General features: G+C 40.9%; 1 protein-coding gene across 4 annotated transcripts in view; it reads left to right on the forward strand.

Moving 5' to 3' along the window:
* The window catches only part of LOC140845360 (T-box transcription factor TBX18-like), a 74,894-nt gene that overhangs the window by 28,048 nt on the left and 22,781 nt on the right, over positions 1-24,065 (forward strand). Inside the window, exons 1-3 of one of the 4 annotated variants that reach the window (XM_073219367.1) lie at positions 3,555-3,573; positions 22,206-22,279; positions 23,366-23,477. The exons of 1 other annotated variant lie outside the window; for it this stretch is intronic. In XM_073219367.1, the coding sequence (XP_073075468.1) occupies positions 23,373-23,477 (105 nt within the window). In that variant the 5' untranslated portion in view covers positions 3,555-3,573; positions 22,206-22,279; positions 23,366-23,372. Of the gene's footprint in view, positions 1-3,554; positions 3,574-22,205; positions 22,357-23,365; positions 23,478-24,065 lie in introns of those variants that run through there. 2 more of the 4 variants (XM_073219366.1, XM_073219368.1) reach the window with 2 other exon arrangements.

Raw genomic sequence — 24,065 nt, forward strand, 5'->3', positions numbered from 1 at the left:
TTCCCTCCACCCACAGTTGTCCTACAACTAATATTCTTCAGAATGCATATCAGAGTTTAGATCCTAAATGTTAACTTTTTAGCTAAGTTAACTTCAGTTTAATTCTGCAAATTCATCAGTTTTTCCTGTGGCATCATATTCTCTAGACTGAGTGATAATTTTACCCCTTACAAGATGTTGGGCAACAACTGGAGACATTTTTAGTTGTTACAGCCATCTAGTAGTGTGAGCCTGGGATGCTCGTGAACATCCTGCAATACACTGGAGGGCCCCTACAACAAAGAATTATCTGCCCCAGATACTAACAGTGCCAAAGTTGAGAAACCCTGTCGTAGATTATCTCCTGAAATCAAGCTGTGTCTATGGACCTTTTCCCTCTGGGTGTCAGAGCCCACAATTTTCTTGAAATTGTGTTTAGGCCAACAAATAAGAATGAGCAAATATCTCTATAATCCCATGCATCAACTTGGTTAGAATAACCAGGTAAGTGGTAAAATACAAATGTTTGTTACACTTCTCTCTTTTTCTTTTTGAGAAATATGAAGAGTAGATTATTTTTATTAAGTGATGATGAAGAATTTTATAGGAATCAAGTCATTTTTTCTCATATTTTTAAGAGAAAAGAACTTAGGGGAATGTAATCATTAAGTGTAAATATTAAGTGTCTCATTTTTTTTAAGCTAAATTGAAGACTCTTTACTATGTAAGTTACATGAGTTCTAGTATTGGTAGTGAATCTTCCCACATTTTTGAAAGAGAAAATTTTCGATATAAGAATCTGGAGAATTTAAATAGAGAAGAACTGGTCTGTATTCTATTACTAGCATCATTTTCTTGCAAAATATATTGAAGGAAGAAACAGCGATATGTGTATTCACCCCTAGTTTTAGAGGAATTGAGAGATTAAATTTTATAAACTAACTAGGTTTCTGTTTGTTGGCTATATTGGTAAATACTGCTTCTATAATAGAAGTGTTGTTGTTTCTTAAGATAGTCATCATTATTACTTTTTCTAATGAAATAAGAACATCCACATTCAAATATTTCATATGCATAAAATAGTATTATTAGTACTCCTTTATTTCAGCAGGAAAATTGAAACTCTGTTTAATTTTTTATGTGGTAAAAATCACAAAGCATAAGATTGACCACCTTAACCATTTTTAAGTGTACAGCTCAGTAATGTTAAGTATATTTACATTGCTGTGACACATATCTCCAGAACTTTTGCATTTTGCAAATCTGGAACTCTATACCCATTAAACAATTCTCCTTTCCCTTCTTCTCCCAGCGCCTGGTAACCACCATTTTATTTTCTGTTTTTATGACCTTGTCTGTGTTACTCATGTAAGGCTGCCATAACAAAATACCACAGACTGGGTGTCCTACACATCAGAACTTTGTTTTCTCACAGTTCTGGAGGCTGGACGTCCAAGAGCCAGGTGCCATCAGGACGGGTTTCTGGCGAGGCCTCTTCCTGGCTTGCGGACAGCAGCCCTCCCACTGTCCTCACGTGATCCCTTCTCTGTATGCACAGAGAGAAAATGCAGGGTATCTTAGTGTCTCTTCCTTTTCTGATAAGCACAGCAGTTCTATCTGAATAGAGCCCAGCCCATTCTTATAACCTTATCAACCCAGTTACTTCCTTTTAAAGGTCGTATCGCCAAATAGTCACACTGGGTGTTAGATCCTTAACTCGAATCATATTCACCATAGAATTTTGGAAAGAGTTATTTCAGTTAACAGCATTGACTACTTCAGATACTTCATTTAAGAAAAATCACACACTATTTGTCTTTTTGTGACTGGCTTCTTTCAGTTAGCGTACTGTCCTTCAGGCTCATCAGTGTTGCAGCATGTGACAAGACTGCCTTCCTGTTTAAGGCTGAGTGCTATCCCATTGCTTGAATATACCACATTTTGTTTATCCATGACCATGAATAAAATGGACATTTGGATTTCTTCCACCTCTTGTGGATTATGAATAGGGCTACTTTGAATGTGGGTACACAAATATCTCTTTGAGACGTTACTTTCAATTCTTTTGGATATATACATAGAAATGAAATAACTGGATCAAATGGTAGTTCTATTTTTAATTTTTTGAGGAACCTCCATACTGTTTTTCGTGGTAGTTGGCAACATATTACATTTCCACCAACAGTGCAACGGTTCTAATTTCTCAACATACTCACCAATGCTTGTTATTTTCTGTTCTTGATAGTAGCCATCTGTCTTGCCAGTGGGTCTCAGCCCGGGCAAATTTGCTGTGGATTCAGTGAGACCCAGGAATGACAATGGAATGTTTTTGGGGGTAATACGGATTATTACTGGCTTGTTCTGGCCATAGGTCAGGCACTAGAATTACATCTGCATCCAACAGTATGCAGGTCTGTAATCCTGCTTTATCTCTGCCTCCTCCGAGAGCACTGGGCAGAGCTCTTCATGTAGTGACTCAGTCAGTAATAGCTTATTGCCTAGGGTGTGGAAGCAGTAGTCTAGCAGCAGGCCAGTTACATGATCAGGTAGTTTAGGTTCAGGTGAGGATCCTGGCTATAGGAAATTCAGTCCCCGTCCCCCCCCCCCCCCCCCCGCATCATCTTAATGAATGTCAGGTGGTATCTTTTTTTTAATTATTAAAATATCATTGATACACAGTCTTACGAAGGTTTCACATGAGCAGTGTTATGGTCACTAAATTCACTCACCTACATACCTCATTACAGTCACTGTCCATCAGTGTAGTAAGATGTTTATAGAGTCACTACTTGTCTTCTCTGTGCTATACTGCCTTCTGCGTGCCCTTCCTACATTACATGTGCCCATCAGAATACTCCTTTATCCCTTTCTCACTCCGTTCCCACTGACCCTCCCCATCCCCTTTCCCTTTGGAAACTGCTAGTCCCTTCTTGGAGTCTGTGAGTCTGCTGCTGTTTTGTTCTTTCAGTTTTTGCTTTGTTATTATACTCCACAAATGAGAGAAATCATTTGGTACTTGTCTTTCTCCTCCTGGCATATTTCACTGAGCATAATGCCCTCTAACTCCATCCATGTTGTTGCAAATGATATGTCTGCTTTTCTTCTAATGGTTGAATAATTCCATTCTGTGTGTGTACCACATCTTTTTTTATTATTATTATTAAGATACCATTGATATACAATCTTATGCTCAGTTTTCACATGAGCAACATTGTGGTTACTACATTCCCCCTATTATCAAGTTCCCACAACATACCCCATTATCGTCACTGTCCATCAGCATAGTAAGATGCTGTAGAGTCACTATGTGTCTTCTCTGTGCTATACTGCCTTCCCTGTGCCCCTGCATATTATGTGCACTAATCATAGTACCCCTTAATTCCTTTATCCCTTCCTTCCCACCCAACCTCCCCAATCACTTTGCCTTTGGCTAGTCCATTCTTGGGTTCAGTGAGTCTGCTGCTGTTTTGTTCCTTCAGTTTTTGCTTTGTTGTTATACTCCATAGATGAGTGAAATCATTTGGTACTTCTCTTTCTCTGCCAGGCTTATTTCAGTGAGCATAATGCCCTCTGGCTCCATCCATGTTGCAAATGGTAAGATTTATTTTCTTCTTTTGGATGAGTAATATGCCATTGTGTATATGTACCACAACTTCTTCATCCGTACATCTACTGATGGACGCTTAGGTTGTTTCCATTTCTTGGCTGTTGTAAATAGTGCTGTAATAAACAGGGGTGGAGATGTCTTTTTGAATCTGTGATCCTGTTTTCTTAGGGTAATTTCCTAGTAGTGGAATCCCTGGATCAAATGGTACTTTTATTTTTAGTTTTTTAAGGAACCCCATATATTTTAAGGAACCTCAATTGTTGAACTTAACTACATTCCCACCAGAAGTGTAGGAGGGTTCCCTTTTCTGTACATGCTTACCACCATTTGTTGTTGTTTGTCTTTTGGATGGTGGCCATCCTAACTGTTGTGAGGTGATATCTCATTGTGGTTTTAATTGGCATTTCCCTGATGATTAGTGATGGAGCATCTTTTCATGTGCCTGTTGGCTACCTGAATTTCTTCTTTGGAGAAGTGTCTGTTTATATCCACTGCCCATTTTTTAATCAGGTTATTTGCTTTTTGGGTGTTGAAGTGTGTGAGTTCTTTATATATTTTGGATGTTAACCCCTTGCTGGATACGTCATTTACAAATGCCTTTTGTTCTGCTGATGGTGTCCTTTGCTGTACAGAAGATTTTTAGTTTGATGTAGTTCCATTTGTTCATTTTTGCTTTTGTTTCCCTTGCCTGAGGAGATGTGCTCAGGAAAAAGTTGCTCATGTTTATATTCAAGAGATTTTTGCCTATGTTTTCTTCTAAGAGTTTTATGGTTTCATGACTTACATTCAGGTCTTTGATCCATTTCAAGTTTACGTTTGTATATGGAGTTAGACAGTAATCCGCTTTCATTCTCTTACATGTACCTGTCCAGATTTGCCAACACCAGTTGTTGAAGAGGCTGTTGTTTTCCACATTGTATATCCATGGCTCCTTTATCATATATCAATTGACCATGTATGCTTGTGTTCATATCTGGGCTCTCTGTTCTGTTCCATTGATCTATGGGTCTGTTCTTGTGCCAGTACCAAATTGTCTTGATTACTGTGGCTTTGTAGTAGAACTTGAAGTTGGGAAGCGAGATCCCCCCGACTTTATTCTTCCTTCTCAGGATTGCTTTGGCTATTCGGGGTCTTTTGTGGTTCCATATGAATTTTAGAACTATTTGTTCTAGTTCGTTGAAGAATGCTGTTGGTATTTTGATAGGGATTTGTATTGAATCTGTTTATTGCTTTGGGCAGGATGGCCATTTTGACAATATTAGTTCTTCCTACCCAGGAGCATGGGATGAATTTCCATTTGTTAGTGTCCTCTTTAATTTCTCTTAAGAGTGTCTTATAGTTTTCAGGGTATAGGTCTTTCACTTCCTTGGTTAGGTTTATTCCTAGGTATTTTGCTCTTTTAGATGCAATTGTAAATGGAATTGTTTTCCTGATTTCTCTTTCTGCTAGTTCATAGTTAGCATATAGGAATACAACAGATTTCTTTGTATTTTGTATCCTGCAACTTTGCTGAACTCAGATATTAGTTCTAGTAGTTTTGGGGTGGATTTTTTAGGGTTTTTTATGCACAATATCATGTCATCTGCAAACAGGGACAGTTAAACTTCTTCCTTACCAATCTGGATGCCTCATTTCTTTGTGTTGTCTGATTGCTGTGGCTAGGACCTCCAGAACTATGTTGAATAAAAGTGGGTAGAGTGGGCATCCTTGTCTTGTTCCCAATCTTAGGGGAAGAGCTTTCAGCTTCTTACTGTTAAGTATGAAGTTGGCTGTGGGTTTTTCACATATGGCCTTTATTATGTTGAGGTTCTTGCCCTCTATACCCATTTTTTGAGAGTTTTTACATGAACAGATGTTGAATTGTGTCGAATGCCTTTTCAGCATCTATGGAGATGATCAGGTGGTTTTTGTCCTTTTTGTTGATGTGGTGGGTGATGTTGATGGATTTTTGAATGTTGTACCATCCTTGCATCCCTGAAATAAATCCTACTTGAATCATGGTGGATGATGTTTTTGATGTATTTTTTAATTTGATTTGCTATTATTTTTTGATGAATATGTTTACATCTATGTTCATCAGGGATAGTGGTCTGTAATTTTCTTTTTTTATGGTATCTTTGCCTGGTTTTGGCATTAGAGTGATGCTGACCTCATAGAATGAGTTTGGAAATATTCCCTCCTCTACTTTGGAAAACTTTAAGGAGGATGGGTATTAGTTCTTCACTAAATGTTTGACAAAATTCAGTGGTGAAGCCATCTGGTGCAGGGATTTTGTTCTTAGGTAGTTTTTGATTGCCAATTTAAATTGGTTGCTAGTGATTTGTTCAGATTTTCTGTTTCTTCTTGGGTCAGTGTTGGAAGGTTGTGTATTTCTAGAAAGTTGTCCATTTCTTCTAGGTTATCCAGTTAGCATATACATTTTCATAATATTCTCTAATAATTCTTTGTGTTTCTGTGGTATGCAAAATGATTTTCCTTTCTCATTTCTGGTTCTGTTTATGTATTTAGACTTTCTTTTTTTCTCGGTAAGTCTGGCTAGGGGTTTATCTGTTTTGTTTTATTTTCTCAGAGAACCAGCTCCTGCTTTCCTTGATTCTTTCAATTGTTTTATTCTTCTCGATTTTATTTATTTCTGCTCTAATCTTTAATTATGTCCCTCCTTCTACTGACTTTGGGCCTCATTTGTTCTTCTTTTTCTAGTTTTGTTAATTGTGAGTTTAGATTGTTCATATGGGATTGTTCTTCTTTCCTGAGGTACGCCTGTATTGCAATATATTTCCCTCTTAGCACGGCCTTCACTGCATCCCACAGATTTTTTTGCATTGTTGAACTATTGTTTTCATTTGTCTCCATATATTGCTTGATCTCTGTTTTTATTTGGTCATTGATCCATTGGTTATTTAGGAGCATGTTGTTAAGCCTCCATGTGTTTGTGCACTTTTTCATTTTCTTTGCGTAATTTATTTCTAGTTTCATGCCTTGGTGGTCTGAAAAGCTTGTTGGTACAATTTCAATCTTTTTGAATTTACTGAGGCTCTTTGTGGCCTACTATATAATCTATTCTTGAAAATGTTTCATGGGTATTTGAGAACAATATGTATCCTGCTGCTTTTGGGTGGAGTGTTCTATAGATGTCTGTTAGGTGCATCTATTCTAATCTGTTGTTCAATGCCTGTGTCTCTGTACTTATTTTCTGTCTGATTGTTGTGTCCTTTGGAGTGAGTGATATGTTGAAGTCTCCTAAAATGAATGCATTGCTTTCTATTTCCCCCATTAATTCTGTTAATATTTGTTTCACGTATGTAGGTGCTCCTGTGTTGGGTGAGTAGATATTTATAATGATTATGTCCTCTTGGACTGACCCCTTTTTCCTTATGTAATGTCCTTCTTTGTCTCCTGTGACTTTTTTTGTTTTGAAGTCTATTTTGTCTGATACAAATACTGCAGCTCTTGCTTTTTTCTCCCTATTAGTTGAATGAAATATCTTTTTCCATCCCTTCACTTTTAGCCTGTGTATGTCTTTGGGTTTGAAGTGAGTTTCTTGTAGGCAGCAGGTAGATGGGTCTTGTTTTTTTTATCCATTCAGTGACTCTGTGTCTTTTGATTGGTACATTCAGTCCATTTACATTTAGGGTGATTATCAGTAGGTATGTACTTATTGCCATTGCAGGCTTTAGATTTGTGGTTACCAAAGGTTCAGGGACAACTTCCTTACTATCTAACAGTCTAATTTAACTCACTTAGTATGCTATCACAAACACAGTCTAAAGGTTTTTTTTTTCTCCTTTTTCTTCCACCTCCATTCTTTACATATTAGGTATCATATTTTGTACTCTTTTATCTATCCCTTGACTGACTTTGGGGGTAGTTGATTTGATTTTGCATCTGCTTAGTAATTAATTGTTCTACTTTCTTTACTGTGTTTTTATTTCCTCTTGTGACAGCTATTTAGCCTTAGGAGCATTTCCATATATAGCAGTCCCTCCGAAATACACTGTAGCGACTGTTTGTGGGAGGTAAATTCTCTCAGCTTTTGCTTATCTGGAAATTGTTTAATCCCTCCTTCGAATTTAAATGATAATCTTGCCAGGTAGAATATTCTTGGTTCAAGGCCCTTCTGTTTCATTGCATTAAATATATCATGGCATTCTCTTCTGGCCTGTAAAGTTTTGCTGAGAAGTCTGATGATAGCCTGATGGGTTTTCCTTTGTATGTGATCTTTTTTCTCTCTCTTGTTGCTTTTAAGACTCTCTCCTTGTCCTTGATCTTTGCCATTTTAATTATTATATGTTTTGGTACTGTCTTCCTTGGGTCCCTTGTGTTGGGAGATCTGTGCCACCTCCCTGGCCGGATAGACTGTCTCCTTCCCCAGACTGGGAATGTTTTCAGCAGTTAGCTCCTCAAAGAGACTTTCTATCCCTTTTCTCTCTCTTCTTCTTCTGGTACCCCTATAATGAGAATATTGTTCTGTTTGGATTGGTCACACAGTTCTGTCAATATTCTTTCATTCCTAGAGATCCTTTTTTCTCTCTGTGCCTCAGCTTCTTTGTATTCTACTTCTCTAATTTCTACCTCATTTACCATCTCTTTTATCTAATCTGCTTTTAAATCCCTCCATTGTATGTTTCATTTCAGATACTGTATTCTTTATTAATAGAATCTTCCTCCCAGAGTTCTTGAATATTTCTCTGTACCTCCTTAAGCATGTTTATGATTTCTATTTTGAAATCTCTTTCTTGATGAGTTCATTTTCACTCGGCCCTCCTTCTGGTGTTTGTGGGATTTTCATTTGAACCAGGTTCCTTTGATGTTTCATTTTTGTGTGTGGTTCCCTCTAGTGCCCAGAAGCTCTCCTCTGTGGAGCTGCTCAGCTCCTGGAGGTATGGGGGTAGCAGGCAAGGGGCTGCTGCCCTGTTCCGTGAGGTATTTTCTTTTCGTCAGGTGAATGCCGTCTGGCGCAGACTTCTTTCCTGTTGCTCTTTTCAGGATTAGCTGTATTAACTATATTTTCATATTAAATGTGGTTTTGGGAGGAGGTTTCTGTCTCACGTCTCACGCCACCATCTTTAATTGGGACTCATGTGTATTTTATACCTTGGGTTATTATTCATCTCTGTGTTATTAGTTTTGTTATTTACAATTTGTTACTCATTTTCTTGCTCAAATTGTTCCTGCTTTTGGCCATTTGACATGCCCCCATACTTTTAATTTTTGATCACCTTCTTATTTCCTGATACTCCAAAGTTCTCCAGACACATTTTCCCTGCCCAAGCCCTAGAATCAGCCATAAAAGGAGCCCTGGTTCTTTTTCCTAGATAATGGGAATGGTCCTTACTGCTGATATTTTTGTATTTGAATAGATATTGTCCATTTGCTCTCCTAGGGGTTAGTCTAGTTGGCACTTTTACTATTTCCAGCACTTCATGATGTGAGGTTTACTAATTTTGACCAACCTAATAAAACTATGTGTTTTTTAAAAGTTTTTTCCTTAGTGTGGTTGAACATCTTTATTTATCTTTACAAGTCATTTGAGCTTCCTCTTCTGGGATTAGCTTGCTCATATCCCTTTGCCTACCTAAGCTTGTGGCTGAGTGTGTGTGTGCACAAGTGTGTGTTTTGGCTTTAAGAGTTCTTTCAAATTGTGAATAGTAATACATAATCTGTTTGATATTTTTCCACCCTGTAGCTTATTTTAAAACTTGGTTTATGGTGCTTTATGGAATATAGACGTTTACAGTTTGATCCAATCAAAATTAAAATTGGAATTGGAAGGCTTTTGCTTCATGTATCATGTTTAAAGAGATCTTCCAGCATGTCGACTTACACTTTCACTCCAACCATTTAATGAAACTGCTGACCCATGATTTCAGGTGGTCCCCTGGTGAGCAAATCATTTGCATTTTCTCAGTCCATAGCACCCACTGTTCACCGTTTCTTTCTGAAAGTGTTGGCCTTGGCATTCTCCCGGTTTCCTCCTGGCCTCTCTGACCTCTTCCCTTTCTTCCTCGCCATTTACACTTTTTCTCTTGCCTGCTAACACAGTGTTCTCCCTGACTTCTTTTTCCCCTTTGCTTAGCTCCTCTGCTCTCATGGTAGAAACTCTATAATTTCTGTTGAGTAAAAAACTTCAAAGTCTACATTTCTAGATCTACCTTTCATTTAAGTTCTTTGCTTACATCTCCATCTTGTCTCTAAGTTGTCTCTGCCAGATATCCCACTGACTTCTCAAAGTCAGTGTGTTCAGAGTAGAAGAAACTCATTAACATTCCTGGTGGAAATGCCCTGCTTACTATTTGTACCTCTATCAGTGGTGTCATGGTTCAGCCAGTCACCCACCGTCAAATCTTAAAGTTGGCCTCTAATTGTTTCCCACTTATCGCACGTCCAACCAGTTAAAAGATTATGTCCAGTCTACCTTCAAAGTCTCCTTTATATCTATTCTTTCTGTTCTTTTTAGTACATCAGCCTAGGTCAGGTGTTCATCATTTTTCAGGAGGAGTTTATGTGCCTCTCTTCAGCTTGTTGAAACTCTCTAATCCATCCTACATCCAGCAGCCAGCCTGGTCATCCGAGTCCTCTCACTCCCTTGCTTTCTTTCACTTATCCAAAATCTTTGTCTCCTTGGATTAGTACATGAGGTTGTCTACAACCTGGCTCTGATTTACCCACCATAGCCCTGCCTTGTCCCATGCCTGTTATATCCTCTGTCATACGCAATCAGAATGGGATTCGGCAACTTCTCAAATATTCATCTGTGCAGATCATGTATAGTTCAGTGTGTTTATGAGTATATAATTACCTGTTATATACTCTAAGCTTTCTATTTCAACCAATATCTGTATTATTTTTGTAATATTTCTATAAGAAAGGGATTGATATGGAAATTGATATCTTTGTTTATAAGTAGTCTTGTGTTGGTAAGAATATTAGCACACCAATAAAATTTTTCTTCTGCTGTCCATAGTTGATGAACTATTCCTTACCTCTTGGGGAATTGTGTAAAAATAAATATATAGAAACTAATTTAAGGCCCAATGAGTTGTTAGGTTTTTGAACATGTACTTTCTTAGTGTCTCTTATCTCTATCATTTTATCCTTTTAGCAACATAAAACGTGATACCTTTACTGATGAAACGACTTAACATTACTAATTTTATCGCAGTTTGTTTCTGAATCAATAAGGCCGAAGGGTGGAAATTGAGAGGCACAGCTGACGTTTTATATGCTAGTTGTTCAAGTTAACTCTGAAAATTTATTCAGGCATAGTTGAGTTTTCTGAATAGAACTGTCTCTGGATTCAAATAGGTTTATGTAGATGCTATAGACTGCCATTCCCACTTTTTCTTAGGGGTCAGGTTTTTTTGTTTGTGCATCTGTGTATTCTTTTTTGTAAGCTTGGTATACTCACCCCCCCTTTAAAGTCTTCAAGGATAAATATTGTGGTTTTAATGATCTAATAATATTAACTATAATTGATTGAGCTTTTATTGTGCACCAGACTTGTGCTCAGCTTTTTAATACATTACATCATTGAATCCTTATAACACCTCTGTAGGGAGTGCTATGGTTACCATCATTTATAGAAATTAAGGTTCCTTGCCCAGTGAGGCACAGCAACAGTACAGTAAACTCAGGATTCAAAAACAGGTCTGTCTTGAAAACCTTTGGTTATGTCTGCTGTGTGTCCTACTTTTGCCAGTATTTAGAGACTAGCATCAAAACCCACTACCTATGAAGCAAAAACAGTGGCGGATATGGATTTATTTACTAAGCGTCACTTTTGGGCTCTTCAGATTTGTATCAAGTTTCCTATAAGCCCCCATGTAGGAGTAACTAATCCACTGTTTACTAATTAGTGAAGCCTAAATTTGCCTACTGCTTCTCCACCTAATTTCAATATCTATTCTTATTTCCCTGCTTGCAAACACCAGTCTTAATTGTCTGCCCCTAAGCTCATCTTAGTTTATTTCCATATTACCATGCACTCACAAAAAGCTTCAAACCATCTTGATGCTTTTTGGGCCAAAGCCCTTTGCTCTCTTCTCCACATTTGCCTCACATGCTGGGCTCCTTTGCAAATAATTTTATTTTTTCAGTGTTCTTCATATTGAGCTCTCACTTTAGTTGTCTACTCGATTTGCTTTCCCTGTGTTTCTTTGGACCTAATTCCAATAGCTGCTTATGTATTCACTCCACCCTTTTCCCAGTGGGGATAGCTGATTAAGTCATTGTAAAACCTCCAGATCCGTTTGGCTGGCCAGCCGCTTTTTACCTCTTTGATAAAACCATTTGGTTGGTGTTTAAAAATAACTACAAAAAAAAAAAAATACAGAACTTTAGGGTGGAAGATTGCTTAGAAATGCCTTGTTCTTAGCTAAATTCTTACCTAAACAGTTCTTCAAATGCTTATAAATATGTTCAGAGTATTACTTTGCTTAGCATATAACTCAGTAAATGTGTTCTGGGAGTGAACCTAGAACAAGACTGCAGGGGCCATGCCATCTTCTAATTGAAAAAGTTGTTCCGGGGGTTCATGTTGCAATTGTAGCAATGTATTTCTTAAATTTAATACTATCTGGCATGGGATTTCAGCACTCTGAGGTAATACAGTCATAGGAATGATTCCCCCATCTATAGTTGGATGTTAGGACATTTGATACTGAGGTGACCTGAAACATTTGGAGAATTTAGAAGTTGTAGGAGGATGTTTGACATTTTACAGTGGGAAGAGTATGGGATCGGGATTAGATGTGGATTCTAGTCCCAGCTTTTCCATTAACTGGTTACACTGCCAAGCCAAGGAACAGCCTTCTTTCTGGGCCTTAATCTCCTTATCTTTTGGGATAGGTATACTTAACATTCTGCAATTCCATGACTTTGAGATACTTAACAAGCATTTTAAAGAGTGTGATCTCAAGGTCTTTATTGTGTTTAGTTTGTCTTATAAACTGAAAGCTTCGTTTTCTCTTGCCTTCAAGTATTTAATGAGTACAATGCTTACCCCCAGATTGAGTTTAACAGACATTCATCTAGGCTTCCCATTTGTAATACTTTGTTTGGAGACCTAGAAGATAAAAATATAATAAAAAAGACATAATTTACTCCCAGTCTCAATGTTTACATGAAAAGTTTAGAAGGTACACATGCTATGTCCTATGATAAAGACAAACAGGAGGCTTTCTGATTAATTCTAGTTAAGGAGAATTTTGTGGAAAAGGTAGTATTTGATCTGAGAATTAAGGGATAGAAAGATAATGAGAGCAATAAATTGAAGAGGTGACAGCTTGAGCAAAGGTGGGAAATTACAGGATGTACTTCCCAAAATGTATTCCAAAAGATATTAATAAGTTTTTTTGTGGCAGAAAAAAGTTGCCATAGTCAAATAACACTAAATGAAATTATTACTGTGCAGTAATTGTTGCTTACTATTATCATTTTTGTTACTAAACAAATGTATGAACCAGTGGGCTCAGTGAAATTATACACAGGTATTTTTACTGCTATACTGCTCCGCATCTTAATATTCTGAAGTTCAATGTGAATTGCTAAGAGGAACATATAGTACTTAGTGTATGAATCTTACATGATCACAGAACCCTTTTCACAGGAACCCTAGTTGCAAAGAATGTATTGTTGAGAAATTGCACAAGAAGATCCTGTATATCAATGGAGTGGGTAGAATGTAGTAAGAGAGATTTACTGATATTTATTTCCAATAGATATATTATAGAGTTTATTAGACGAGTTTAAGGAAAAGAAAGAGTTTAATAAAGAGGATGTGTGTATATATATATATATATATATATATACATACACACACAGAAGCCATTTTCTATGTCTGCCAGTAGGTGTCAGTGCATGACAAGCATAGCTTGGTTACATCCAGGAAGAGGAATAGATTGCAGGGAGTCACATGTGGATAATTTCCAAGAGGACCTATACACCAAAGGAAGGGACTTTATAAAAGAACTTACATTTATTTACAATTCTGAGGTTAATATATTTTAAACTACTTAAATAATGAATTGTACTTTGCTAACACACACACATACACACTCATTCATTCCTGGGCTTAGTGCCAGGTATTTAATAAGCATGATGCTAGGAACAACCAGGTATTCTAGACAGATTAAATATATTCTCACATTCTTGGCATCATTGGGTTACTTGGATGATGGTTGACAAACAGGTGAGATGGAAAGTTTATTTGTTCATGCATTCAACTAGTAGATGGTGTGTCAGGTTGATGGTACACATTTGTGAATAAAAACTACAAAATTCCTACTGTTGTAGAACATACAGTCTAAGAATGGCACTGATCTAAATTGAGCATTATGTATTTTGAAGAGCCCATCACCTTTACCTTGTGACTTCATGGAAAATACCCAAAAGGCAAAGTTCGTTCTTAGTAAAGGACTAAACTAGAAATAACCTTTGATGGTTTATAATACAAAGTATGTCCAATGTCATTACTCTGCACACCAGCCTCTCATATTGGACTCTGCCCAGTGTGCTGGGTTCCCAGGATTGTACCTAGAAGTAAGATGGCCTGTGAGGAATTACAACTACTGGATCTGTTATGCAAGTATGCACATAGAGCCAAGTGTTACTCACCACAGTGCCATAGCTCATAAGGAGGAAGAAACTGGAGAGAGAACCAGCCATCCCAAAGCTGTCATCCTGCTGCCAGCTCATACTTCTACTGGGAAATTCAGTTTCTCCTACTGTGTTTTTCCCTTCCCTAAAGAATGCAGATATTTTTACAGACAGACTAATTACAGATCACAGCCCCCCCTTTTTTTTTTTACCTTAGAGACATGACCTATAAATGTTGGAGGGCTTATTTGATATCTTAGAATATTTATATAAACCTTGTGCATATTTGCAATGAAATCTGTTGAAACAAAAGAAAATTTAATAAAAAATTCTCAAAAGCTGTTTTTGTACCTGAAGATCTTAATTTTTTATTGATGCCCATGAGACTTTTACAGGTGACACTAATTAATGCTAGTGTGGCATACTTCTAATTCTCTGTGACTGAATTGATTACACCTGGCAGCTCTGCCGCCAGAGGCTTGGCACCTTTATAGGTAATCAGAGCCTTGGTGAGAAACAAAAACTATCTTCCCTTGAGCATTTCCTGAATTCCCAACTTTGGAATTTTCTCCTGAAGATAGTTTTTGTTCAGCCAGTTTACAAGATGAATCTTAATTGGTTAGGGATTGCTATGCTTTGTTCTTTTTTTATTTTCAAAATCATAAATCTTTCTTATCAAAATAAATTATCCTTTTTAACTTAAGATCTTCCTTAACCAAAATTTTGAGGAAAGATTTACTTGTAAGCTGTGGGCAGCTCAGGAATCATCATCCCTTCTTCATCTTATAATAAAGTTTAATTCATTTGTGAAGATTAAATAGTCTATGTAGATAATCCTAAAAATTTTTTTTTTACCAAAATCACAGGATTATTATGAAAAACTATCTTATCCCTGCCTACCTCTGTATTAATGAATCAGTTCCAGGTATTTACTTAATAAGCATGGTGCCAGAAACAAGGTATTCCAGGCAGATTAAATATAATCGTACTTTCTTGGTATCTCATTGGATTACTTGAAGATGTGTGATGGTTTTAAAATAAGTCCATAAATTCTTTATTCCTCCATTAGAGGTGGAACTTAATTTCCCCTGTCTTTTTTTGTGTGGGGGTGCTAGATTTAGTGACCCACTTGTAATGAATAATGAGGGTGTGACGGTGTGAATTCTAAAAGTAGGTCCTAAAAGTCTGAGTGTGTTCCTCTTGCCCTGTGTCTGGGGTCACTTGTTCTGTGGGCAGGGCAGGAATCCAGCTGCCAACGTGAGGACGCTGGGGCCCCAGCCTTCAGATGCCTGTAGCCCCTGCTGACATCTTGACTACAACCTCTTAAGAAACCCTGAAACAGAGCCACCCCGCTGTTGCTTCCAGATTTCCATCCTACAGAAACTATATGTTTGTTATTTTACACTGCCAAGTTTTGGGATAGTTGTGATGCAGCAGTAGATAACTAACTGAAGACAGAGACAGAAATCTGGAGTTGTTGGATGTGGTGCCCTCACCTCCAGCAAATTTCAGGGTGTCTTTGAAATTGGACTACATATAATGTGCATCTTTCTTGGCAATTATCAGTTTTCATCAGTTTCTAAGAGGAATCCTTAATCTCTGAAAGGCTACAAATCTGTTTTCATTATGAGAAAATAGAGCAGTGGGCCCCAGAGATATAGAAAGTTTTCATTTTGGGAAGCATCTCTCATATATAAGTAATCGATGTGTATTTGCTGATACAGACTAGAATTGAATTGGGCTTTAAAAAGTGAAACTACCTTACAATCATATGAGATAGTTCTCTTTCAAGGTGTGCTTGGTTGTTTAGATCAGGGATGGGCAAACTATGGCCAGCAGGACAAGCCCAGGACCCTTCATTCACTCCCTTGCTTTTGCAAGTATGATTTTATTGAAACAAAGCCATGCCCATTTGTATAACATTGTCTATGGCTGTTTCTGCCACAATAGCAGAGCTGAATAGGTGACAGATGTCCCATGAGCGTAAGACATTGATTATTTGATCATTTATCAAAAAATGTGCTGACCTTTACTTTTTAATACTGAGATGCAGTTGGCATTCTTGTGGTGTAAAAGTGGTGGCTAAAATGCATCTCTGTAACCGATGAGTGATCGTACTCCTGTCACATAGCAGATTGTTTTACAGGTAAGTAACGCATCAACATTCACCCTCCGAGCCGCACAGGAGTGATTGCCGTCCTGATCCAGGAGTGGCTCTTGTAACAGGCTCGTGGGGAAATGAAATTCATAGAGCGGAGGGCAGGGGTCATGATGCTGGGTCAGAGGGGAGCACAACGGGGACTTGACTGCCACCAGTGTCTCTTCAGTCGTGAGGGGCATTAAGTAGGAGAGGCCTGCTGTGCTCTTTTATGACGCAGGAGCTCTATCTTCCTCTGTCTTTGTCTCAAGAGCGTGGCATTTTTCATTTTTACCCAAAGAATCTCATAAACCTGATCTATAAATGACACATCCATTATTTTGAAATAAGATGCTTGAGGGCTGGATTCTAATCCATTTCCTTTCTAATTCCATTTTGTGTAGTGTTGTGAACTCTCTTGTCACTGAGAGTTACTGACTGATTCCTCCAGATAAAAGAGATACTTACTTTAATATTGGTTTCAGTTCTGGAACTTCAGGACTGATTCCATTTTATTGCACTTAATCTCTTGGCAGCAGCTGGCTTTGCGTTGTGCTTTTGGTTGCAATGTGCAAAATGTTTATCTTTTAATATCTAAGACATTCTCAAGCTTTAATAAACCTAGTTGAGGAAAAGTCTAGAAGGGAAATGGCATGTAGTCAATCAGGTCAGTGTTTTTGCAGGCCTGCTGGCTTTTTTCTGCTAACTGTGATGCCCAGTGCCCTCCTCTAGCTTGCGCCCAGGGTGCACTCGTCCAGGCCTCAGGTGATCACTGGCTGACAGCCTCAGGAGCGAAGAGCAGTTACCAAACCCAGGAGTCGGTATTCAGAGCTCACTGTTTGAAAGTTCTGCTGGGATGTTAGGGGAAAAGTATTTCTTCTCTCACATCTTATATTTCAGTGAGGGGGCCAGTCTCAGGGCACTAGAGCTAATTTCCTAAGAGTTTTGGTCAGGCTTATACACTAATTAATTGCCTTTTGTTATGAACTGTTTTGAATAAAAAGAAAGGCTGGTAATGAAATGAACGTCCACATTCTTCCCAGTAATTTATTTATTAATTTTTATAATTAATCTGCAGTTATATGAAGAACATTATGTTTTCTAGACTCCCCGCTTCACCAAGTGCCCCCCACAAGCCCCGTGACAGTCACTGTCCATCGGTGTAGTAAGATGCTGTAGAATCACTACTTGTCTTCTCTGTGTTGCACAGTCCTCCCTGTGCTCACCCCCCCACCCCCCGCACGACATTATACATGCTAATAATCGTAAGACCCCCTTTCTTTTTCCTCACCTTTATCCCTCCCTTGCCACCCATCCTCCCCACTCCCTTTCCCTTTGGTAACTGTTAGTCCATTCTTGGGTTCTGTGATTCTGCTGCTGTTTCCTTCCTTCAGTTTCTCTTTGTTCCTATACTCCACATATTAGTGAAATCACTTGGCAGTTGTCTTTCTGCGCCTGGCTAATTTCACTGAGCATAGTAATAATACCCTCTAGCTCCACCTGTGTTTTTGCCAACGGTAGGATTTCTTTTCTTCTTATGGCTGAATGATATTCCATTGTTTATAATATGTACCACGTCTTCTTTATCCATTCATCTGCTGATGGACACTTAGGCTGCTTCCATTTCTTGGCTATTGTAAATAGTGCTGCGACAAACATAGGGGTGCATCTGTCTTTTTCAAACTGGGCTGCTGCATTCTTAGGGTAAATTCCTGGGAGTGGAATTCCCGGGTCAAGTGGTATTTCCATTTTGAGCTTTTTGAGGAACCTCCATACTGCTCTCCACAGTGGTTGAACTGAGATTTACATTCCCACCAGCAGTGTTGGAGGATTCCCCTTTCTCCGCATCCTCGCCAACGTCTGCTGTTGTGTGTCTTCCCGATGGTTGCCATCCTGACTGGTGTGAGGTGATGTCTCATGGTGGTTTTAATTTGCGTGTCTCTGATGATTAGCAATGTGGAGCATCTTTACATGTGCCTGTTGGCCACCTGAATTTCTTCTTTGGAGAAGTGTCTGTTCAGATCCTCTGCCGATTTTTTGATCGGATTATTTGCTTTTCTTGTGTGTGGAGGTGCGTGAGCTCCTTATATATTTTGGATGTCGACCCTTTATTGGATCTGTCATTTATGAATGTATTCTCGCATATACTGTAGGGTACCTTTTTGTTCTATTGATGGTTTCCTTTGCTGTACAGAAGCTTTTCAGCTTGATGTAGTCCCACCAGTTCATGTTTGCTTTTGTTTTCCCTAGCTCGGGGAGGTATGGTCTTTAAGAGGTCGCTCATGCTTATGTCCAGGAGATTTGTGCCTATGTTTTTCTCTGAGAGTTTTATGGTTTCATGAGTCACATTCAGGTCTTGGATCCATTTCGAATTTACTTTTCTGTGTGGGGTTAGACAGTGATCCAGTTTCATTCTCTTACGTGTAGCTGTCCAGTTTTTCCAGCACAGCACCATCTGTTGAAGAGAGTGTCATTTCCCCATTGTATGTCCCTGTCTGCCTTACATTATAGCAATTGACCACATATGTTTGGGTTAATGTCTGGAGTCTCTATTCTGTTCCGGCGGTCTGTGGCTCTGTTCTAGTGCCAGTAGCAAACTGTCTTGATGACTGTGGCTTTGTAGTAGAGCTTGATGTTGGGGAGCGAGACACCGCGCCCACCCAACACACACACAGACACACTTTCTTCTTCCTTCTCAGGGTTGCTTTGGCTATTCGGGATCTGTGGTGTTTCCATATGAATTTTGGAACTGTTTGTTCCAGTTTGCGGAAGAATGCTGTTGGTAATTTGACAGGGACTGCACCCAATCTGTAGATTGCTTTGGGCAGGATGGCCATTTTGACGATCTTAATTCTTCCTAGCTAAGAGCGTGGGATGAGTTTCCATTCGTTAGTGTCCTCTTGAATTTCTCTCAAAGAGTGTCTTACAGTGTTCAGGGTATAGGTCTTTCGCTTCCCTGGTTAGGTTTATTCGCAGGTATTTCATTCTTTTTGATGCAATTGGGAATGGAACTGTTTTCCTGATTTCCCTTTCTATTGGTTCATTGTTAGTGTGTAGGTAAGCCACAGATTTCTGCGTGTTGATTTTGTATCCTGCAACTCTGCTGTATTCCGATATCAGTTCTAGCAGTTTTGGAGTGGAGTCTTTAGGGTTTTTTTATGTACAGTATCATGTCATCTGCAGATAGTGACCGCTTAGCTTCTTCTTTACCAGTTTGGATTCCTTGTATTTCTTTGTTTCGTCTAACTGCCGTGGCTAGGACCTCCAGTACTATGTTGAATAACAGTGGGGAGAGTGGGCATCCCTGTCTTGTTCCCCATCTCAGAGGAACAGCTTCCAGCCTCTCGCTGTTCAGTATGATGTTGGCTGTGGGTTTATCATGTGTGGCCTTTGTTACGTTGAGGTACTTGCCCTGTATACCCATTTTGTTGAGGGTTTTTATCGTGAATGGATGTTGAATTTTGTCGAATGCTTCTTCAGCATCTGTGGAGATGATCATGTGGTTTTGGTCTCTCTTTGTGTTTATGCGGTGGATGGTGTGGATGGGTTTTCGAATGTTGTTACCATCCTTGCATCCCTGGGATGAATCCCACTTGATCATGGTATTTGATCCTCTTGACGTATTTTTGAATTTGGTTTGCTAATATTTTGTTCATTTCCTAGGTATTTTTGCTCCTCATCCGCATTTCCGGAGAATCCTTCTGAGCCGTAACTGTCCAATGGGTGTCTTGTTAGGTTAACACAGAGGCTTTGGGGCCCTAGCCCAGGGTAGAGGCTGGTTGCCAGGGGCACCAGGCTTGTGGTTAGAGGGGGGGGGGACTTTCAGCCCCCAGCCCCCAGGAAAGGAAGAGGAAAGGGATGAGGTCTGCAGGTTGAATCAGCAATGGCCAGCGATTTAGTCAGTCATGGCCCTGCAGTGAAGCCCACACAAAAACCCTATGAGAAGAGAGCACATCTCTCTCTCTCATCTCCTGCTTCTCCGTCAGAGCTTCCATGCTTGGGGAACCAGGTTGTCTGCACATGCCACCATGCCAGGCCCCAAGTCCCGGGAGGATAGAAGCTCCTTTACTTGGGACCTTGCCGTGTGTGTGTGTGTGTGTGTGTGCGTGCGCACGCGCTGTTCTGTCCTTTATGATACTCTTTGTTAAACTGGTAAACGTGTTTTTCCTGAGCTGCTGAGGCACCCTAGCAACTTGGGCAGACCTAAGGGGGAGGTCGTTGGAACTTCCAATCCTAGCCTGTATGTAGGTGGCAAGCACGAGCTAATTGCATGGGCCTGGCAACCGGGCTCTGGAGTTGGGGTGGAGGGCAGTCTTGAGGATAGAAACCTTACCCTGGGGAATCTGGTGCTGCACCCAGGCAGATATCCTCAGAGTTGAGTTCTCAGAAACCCTGCTGCTGTTGGAGAATTGCTTGGTGTTGTATGCATTGGAAACAGGTCCGGTATCCTGAAGGGACTTCCAGTGCTGTGTATGAAAAAGAACGCTGGGTCACATGATACCGCTATGGATGTTTTTAGGAACCTGCACACTGTTTCCCGTAGTAGCTGCACCAATTTACATGGTCACCAGCAGTGCACGAGGGTTCCCTTTGTCCACTTCCTCATCAACGCTTGTTATTTCTTTTTGTCTTTTTTTTTCCTTTTGGTACTAGCCATTCCGACTGGTGTGAGGTGATATCTCGTTGTGATTTCTGTGTGTCTGTGACCGTGAATGTGCAATTACATGAGCAGCATGGTTACTAGACTCCCCCTCCCATTTATCTTATCAAGCCCCCCCACCCTATACCCCATGACAGTCACTGTCCATCGGCGTCGTAAGACGCTGTAGAATCCCTGCTTGTCTTCTCTGTGTTACACCGCCTTCCCCGGGCCCCGGCACCCCCGCCGCCCCACCCCCTACATTATGTGTGCGAGCCGTAATGCCCCTTTTTCCTACTTATCCCTCCCTCCCCTCCCATCCTCCCCAGTCCCTTTCCCTTTGGTAACTGTTAGTGCACTCTTGGGCTCTGTGAGTCTGCTGCTGTTTTGTTCCTTCAGTTTCTGCTTTGTTCTTTTACTCCACAGATGAGTGAAATCATCTGATGCTTGTCTTTCTCCATCCTGCTCATTTCACTGAGCATAATCCCCTCTAGCCCCATCCGTGTTGTTGCACACGGTAGGATTAGTTTTCTTCTTACGGCTGAATGATAATCCATTGTGCATATGTACCACCTCTTCTTTATCCATTCGTCTACTGACGGACACTCAGGTTGCTTCCATTCCTTGGCTATTGTACATAGCGCTGCGATAGACATAGGGGTGCATATGTCTTTTTCAACCTAGGCTCCTGCATTCTTAGGGTAAATTGCTGGGAGTGGAATTCCTGGGTCAAATGGTACTTGTACTTTTTTGTTTTTTGAGGAACCTCCATACTGCTTTCCACAATGGTTGAACTGAGATTTACATTCCCACCAGCAGTGCCGGAGGGTTCCCCTTTCTCCACATCCTCGCCACCGTCTGTTGTTGTGTGTCTTCCCGATGGTGGCCATCCTGACTGGTGTGAGGTGATATCTCATGGTGGTTTTAATTTGCATGTCTCTGATGATTAGCGATGTGGAGCATCTTCTCATGTGCTTGTTGGCCACGTGAATTTGTGCTTTGGAGAAGTGTCTGTTCAGATCCTCTGCCCATTTTTTGATCGGGTTATTTGCTTTTTTGTGTGTGGAGGTGCGTGGGCACTTAATATGTATTTTAGATGTCATCCCCCTCTCGGATATGCCATCTATGAATCTATCCTCCCATACTGTCGGATGTCTTTGTTTTACTGATGGTGTTTAAACAGAATCTTATACCCCCTGCCATTTCATTCCAGTTCTGAGTCAATTTTTTTTTTTTTTTTTCCTCAGAACACCAACCTGCCAAGAAAACTGGAATGAAGAGAAGAAGATGTGATACAGGAACCTCGAGCCTGAACTGAGAGGTGAGATGGTGGAGACTGGTAGTATCTTTCCATGTGCTGCTTTCAAGGTTCTACAGGGAAAAAAGGTTGCCACGGAGGTAAGGCCCGGGATGTGGACATCACCTGGTGGTTATCGGTGGAGTCACCTAGCCACTAGCCACTAATGGGAAGGCTGGCGTGCGGCACTGTTATTTCCTGCGGAGTTACATGTGCGGCGTGCCCCCGTTGCAGTTCGGTCAGACCCCGTGTGGGGCTGCCCTGGCACTAGCCGGGGTGCATCTGAGAGCTCTGCCCGTTCCTGCTGGGCTGTCCCAGCGTCCCTCTCAGAACAAGGCCTCCAAAGTGCTCCTGGTAGAGAGACAGACAGAGGGACATAGAGAGAGAGAGAGAGAGAGAGAGAGAGACAGACAGACAGAGAGAGAGAGAGAATTATCCCCATGAGGCAGGGGCAACTTTTTGCTGGAGCTCTGTGAGCATGTTTCTGATTTTTATGTTGAGATCCCTTTCACAAAGATTAATCGAGTGCAGTTACTAGGTTCCTTTGACTTTTGACGTTTCGTATTTGTAGGTGGCGCCCTGTAGCGCCCAGAAGCTTTTCTCTCTGGAGCCGCTCAGCCCTTATGGTGATGGCAGGCAGGGGTCACGGGAGCGGCACTAGTGCCCACGGGAGGAAAGAGGTCATTCGTGCTTCCCGGCCACAGTGCCCATCTCCAGCGCCAGGGCCAGTTTGCGGAGCACGCAGGGAGAAGCCTCTGTGCTTTGCACCCGTAGCTGCCATAGGTGGGGCCGTCCTGTCGCTGGCCTGGCGCGATGGAGGGGGCAGCCGGTTTGCGAGCCGGTGCTGGCGGGGGAGGAAGGTGCAGCAGGCCATGCTGTGTATCAGTCACATCACAGTGGGGGTCCTTGGAGCTGCGTAGGCAGCCAGGGGGGTGGAGCGCCCGGAGCTCCTAAAAGTTCCCCCACCTGCTGGGCAGACTGCACCCGGACAGTTTTGCGCACCTGTGCTTTCTCCTGAGCGGCAAGCTCTCTGTGCAATCCTTGCCCCTTTAGCAGCTCTCCCGCCGTTAGGAGGTCTCTCAGACTGCCCGCCTCTCTTTCATCCCACAGCAGCCGGATGTGGATCCCTGTGTTCCGCAAGTGGCAGGAATCTCAAGTCTCTCCACGTACTCCGCCTGTCTTTGCTTTCCAACCCCACCGATCCTCCAGAGCATCATGTAAGGTAGGTTCATGCTCCCAGAGCAGATCTCCAGGGCTGGGTGTTCAGCAGTCCTAGGCCTCCACCCGCCTCCCCGTTTCCATTTCTCTTCCTCCCTCCGGTGAGCTCGGGTGCGGGAAGGGCCTGCCGGGTCCCTCTGGATCACGGCTTTGGTACGTCACCCTTCACCTTGAGGTGACGGCTTGCCGCGGCAGCCTTCTCTCCTGCTTCTCTTCCAGGATCTGGTGTAGTTGTTAATATTTCCACATTGTATGTATGTATGTGGTCTTCGGAGGAGGTTTCTGCCTCCCCTCTCACACTGCCGTCTTTAATCCCACCAAGCCATCTTTAATTTTTTTTTTTCTTTTTCAGTTTCACTTGTGTAGGCTATCTTTTCCCACCCCTTCAACTTGTAGTTTGTCTGTGTGCTTGGATCTGGATCTTCAGTGAGCCTCCTGTAAGGGAGCACGTAGGCGGTCGTGAGTTTTCATCCATTCAGTCAACCCTGTGTCTTTTGTTTGGAGCATTTAAAGTCTTTCCCTTTACTGTGATAATTGATAGCTGTGTCCTTATTGCACTTCTTCAACTTGATCTCTCTTCTTTTTGCTCATA

The sequence above is a fragment of the Manis javanica genome, chromosome 13 (genome assembly GCF_040802235.1).
Source record: "Manis javanica isolate MJ-LG chromosome 13, MJ_LKY, whole genome shotgun sequence".
Lineage (NCBI taxonomy): Eukaryota > Metazoa > Chordata > Mammalia > Pholidota > Manidae > Manis > Manis javanica.